Below are 4,691 nucleotides of genomic sequence, written 5' to 3'. Positions count from 1 at the left end.
AAGAGCAGATCCATTAAACAAGGCCCTTTGGGCAATCACCAAATACTGTTTCTCTCTTTTCTCTCTCTCTCACTCCATGTCCTCACACTAGTGAGGTCATAAATACAGAGTATGGGTCAATTATTCATCCCTACATCTCAGGGGAAAGACAAAGATGTACTGTGCAGTCTTGACAGCGGCTGCCAATAATCAATATCTATAGGCTTATACGGCATGCACGCACACACGCACACAGTATTTATCTACGGAGGTGTCTTCTGATTTATTGATCTCATTTTGGTACCAGTCTGACTCAACATGTGGGACCTGTAGACACAAAGTACCCTGACATCCTCCACTTCCATCTTATATTCTTAATCACAAACTGATGACAGTATCAAGAATGTTCTATTTTTTTATTGCATGCTGCTGAATAGCTGCATGCATTGAGTGATGGAAGCATTTTTGCTGCTGTTATTTGATCCCTCCCCCAAAGGTAAGAAAACTAAGGACCATTCAATGTTATTACAATCCTTATGGCTCAGATGCATTTTCACCATGCTGAGCATGTTAATATTGTACGCTGTAACAGGATTTAGACATGAAAATTCAGTTCTGAGCTGCCAGATGAAATGCTGATACCAATTTTTCAGATGAATTACATTGTGTTTAGCAACAGTCTGACGTCTAATAACAAAATATGCACACCAATATCCATAGAATTTATTTGACTCTGGGGGTAACATTTAATATTTTACTCTGTGGAGAAAAACCTTTGCACACTTACAGTAGAATAAAAGCTTAAGAATCTATAAGCAAACAAGTGCACATCAATAATGAAGGTATAAGCCCGCAGCACACTGCCAAACTGCACGGTCTGTATATAGGAGCAGATTTATTGGAGAAATGTTTTTTTGTTTGTTTCTTTAGTTAAATGAGCTTATAGGAGGATCAAATATCTAAATATTGAATCAAGTGTCTGGGGTGCACACAAAACACATTAAAATGATCTAGAAGTGCTTTAAAGTTAAAGGGAATTTCCAGGGCCATTAATTAACAAAAATGAACGAAAGTACAATCAAGTAAAGTATAGAATATACGTTTATTTGACAATCAGGCATTTACAGAATGCATTGCTAATTCCATGCTTTTCTTAAGAATACAATATTGAAACACTTTATTAACTATTGAAGAATATTAGACCATAAATAAACCATAAGTGAGGTCATAGAAGACTGTTGATACTGCATAGCCTCTTAGGGTTGTAAGACAGGATAGTGATGGTTGTTGGTTTTGTGCAGTGTCAATTTCGTCAACTAAAAGTATGACGTAAAATGTTCGTTTACTACCTTTTTTCACTGATGAAAACTAAACAAAAACTAAACACAAGCTAAGCTATGATGATGACCAAGACTATGACTAAATATATTGACAATATATAACAAATTAAGAACAGATCCATAGAACTAAAAGACAAGTAATTTTTCATGTTGTGCTCAGGTGTTTCATTCTGAAAATAGTAGGCCTAGATCTACAACCCGTCATGCTGCGGCTGCAACCTGTTGTGAGTTTGTAAATTGTCTATTCAAAATCAACTGTACATTTAGTCAACTAAAATCTTATATTTAGTCAACTAAAACTAGACTAAAACCAAAACATTAAACATTAGACTAAAATATGACAAAATAAACTAAATGGAATTTCATTCAAAAGACTATGACTAAAACTTCATCAGAATTTGCTGTCAAAATCAACACTAGTTTTATGGAGTTAGTCCGATGCAGTGCTGTTGCTTTTGGTGATCTGGCAAAGACGTTGCGTGACTCTAGTCTAGATACACTTGAGCAGGTATGAATTGACTCTAGATACACTTGAGCAGGTATGAATTGACTCTAGATACACTTGAGCAGGTATGAATTGCAGTTTCCTCTGCCGCAGTCACACAACTGCCCAATGCGGGGTCCAAATTTCATCGCACACCTTTCCCCCATCCCACACTAGAGTGAGAGAGAGAGAGAGAGACAGACACACAGAGAGAGAGAGGGGATAATCACACAATTATTCAATGAAATAATTAAAACCTATTAGTTACTCAAATATTGATTAGGTTTACAATTAGTGAGATATAGGTGGGTTGCAGTGTTGCTTAGTTTAATTCTTCCAATTAACTGGAGTTAAGACCACAGTCTTAAATGTAATTGCAATCTTAGTGCAATTACAGACTGCTGTTCTGGCATTTTCTGCTATCTTTTAATTACCGCTCACTCATCACTGCGGTTCAATAGAGCAGTGGTTCTCAACCAGTGACCCGGGGACCACCAGTGGCCCTTGAGGGGGTTGTAGGTGGTCCCCAGCTAAATGAAGGAGAGTTGGTAACGGAATGGACCCTTATTGAGTGTGTAAAATTAAACGAAATGGACCTTTGCGGGTCCATTTGGTTTCATTACACACACACACACACACACACACACACACACACACACACACACACACACACACACACACTCACTCACTCACTCACTCACTCACTCACTCACTCACTCACTCACTCACTGCTGTAAGTGAACGTTTTGCTATGAACAAAACTTTTATTGTTAAAAGTTTAAAACTATATTCCATTGGCAATAATCATTCCTAGAGTTTTTGTTCAGTAACAGGGGTCTCCTCATCTCTCCAGCTCTTTAATAAACATAACATGAATGCAGGGGTGGGTTCACTTCATCCAATAATTCCAGTTCCAATTGTTAATGACAATGTAAATCTTACCAGCGGGATGCTTCCTCTTTTATCCACATAAGAAACACGTCTATTGTGCATACTTCCCAGCAGCGCCTCCATTGCCTCCATCTGGTTCAGAGAGAAGTTTGTAAAGAGAAAAAAAGTAGAGAATAGTTGTTTTTAAATAGACTTTCTTGTGTTGGCCTATGTACCCTACCCCAACTATATAGCAACAACAACAACAAACGTAATAATAATAAGAATTCATAATTGTTGATTGCAGTACTTACAAGTTCTTTCTCTGCAGCTACGTTAGGCTTATCCACTCCAAAGTCCTCTGCCGAAACTTCTTGGGAAGCTTCTCCATGACACATGACTGCCAGCAAGCCGACACACAGCAGCCCGCGCAGCATCATCCCTGAGCTGTCCATGGTACCAGAGAGAGAGAGAGAGAGAGAGATAATGATGCTGTGACTGTCTGTCTGTCACCTCTTTTATACCCCTACCAACAACTCACAGCCCCGCCCCCCCCTAAGGCCACGATGAGAACAAATCAACCACGTCGCCAAAGCGGTAACACTTGCTATGGATCCCATGTTTATGTTGAACACACTTATAAGCCATTTTAATCTTCTCATAACCATGCATAATTATATTTATAAGCGCTCATAAATAATCATAACACATTATAAACTTTATTATAATCACCTTTCCAATATTGTTAATATAGCCCTATAATGTCTGTAATCTTACATACATTTCATGTATTCCAAATACCAAATACACAGCCATATGTCAGTCCTATCAGAGCAGTTAGCAGACTGATCACATCAGTATGTAAACTTCTATCATGCATGTATACTCACCCAGTAATTCATTCCTAAGACTTTGAGTCAGATATTGTCCTCTAGTTTCATATCCATGTGAAAGTTTTGGCAGAAAACATATCTTATGTAAAATATCGCCACTTTTACATGAGGAAGCTAGACTGAAAATATAAAAACTTCCTTTGGGAAGAGTCGATGTTTGGCAAGCACAAACAGTATGGCGAACACAATTGACAGGTGTGTTGTGATTGGTGTTGGGTAATTGATCACACCACCTATTTTGTGTGTCCCATATATTTGTGCTTCCTAAAGTTTTGATATCTTCATTCCTGCACTCATTCAAGGCCCCTTGCCGGAGAGAATGTCGTCCGTGTGCAGCTTGTGGAAAAGTGGAGATATTTGACTAAATACAAATTTTCTGCCAGAACTTTCAAATTTCAAATTAATATGAAAGTCTTAGGAATTAATTATTGGGTGTTTGCACAGGCAGTGCTATAAGTTTAAATGCCGACGAGGTCATTATATATATTTTTTTAAACATATGTTTATTGATTTTCTTTACAAAGAAGTATTTTCAAAACAATTTACATATATTCCCCCCCCCCACATACCCATGGCAGCACAATATACAAACAAAATCTTATCACGAAATGTTTTGACAACAATAAATAAAGAACAAAAATAAATAAATAATAATGACAAAACGAAAAATAAAACGAAAATAAAACACATTACATACAGTTAAACAAACAATGTCCGTCACAGTTCCCTACCCCCACCCCACAGCTGACTGTGACATTATATTATCTTATGTGTGTTCATAATGCGTTATACACGTGGGATGCATAGCAAGTGTTACCCTTGTAATGACAATACATTTGGGTCATGTAGCACGTAACTTATATGCTATAAATCTCACCCCATGTCGCATAATGAAAGCAGTAGACTGTACAACCCTTGAGATGTGTAGAGCTAGGTCCAGAAGAAAGCTGTTAATCTGCCCCTGCGGGGTACGGACCTCTTCCATTTCAAATGTTATTGATTTACAATAAAAGCCTAATGTTCTGCCCAGTGTGCGCACGCGCGTGTGTGTGTGTGTGTGTGTGTGTGTGTGTGTGTGTGTGTGTGTGTGTGTGTGTGTGCGTGTGCGTGTGTGTGTGTGTGTGT

At 38.1% G+C, this 4,691-nt stretch overlaps 1 protein-coding gene across 1 annotated transcript; it reads right to left on the bottom strand.

The window, feature by feature from the left end:
* Window positions 1-1,844: 1,844 nt before the first annotated feature.
* cartl (cocaine- and amphetamine-regulated transcript-like) lies at window positions 1,845-3,128 on the bottom strand (the record flags this gene model as incomplete). Its single annotated transcript, XM_083792269.1, has 3 exons — window positions 1,845-1,976; window positions 2,746-2,826; window positions 2,988-3,128. 3 exons carry the CDS (start codon window positions 3,126-3,128, stop codon window positions 1,872-1,874), a joined length of 327 nt encoding a protein of 108 aa, XP_083648395.1. The 3' UTR covers window positions 1,845-1,871.
* Between the last annotated feature and the right edge of the window lie 1,563 nt (window positions 3,129-4,691).

This window comes from Protomyctophum parallelum (assembly GCF_964188405.1).
Source record: "Protomyctophum parallelum genome assembly, chromosome: 2".
Classification (NCBI taxonomy): Eukaryota; Metazoa; Chordata; class Actinopteri; order Myctophiformes; family Myctophidae; genus Protomyctophum; species Protomyctophum parallelum.
The sequence above is the reverse complement of the archived record's forward strand: the minus strand, read 5'-3'. Positions and strand labels throughout refer to the sequence as shown.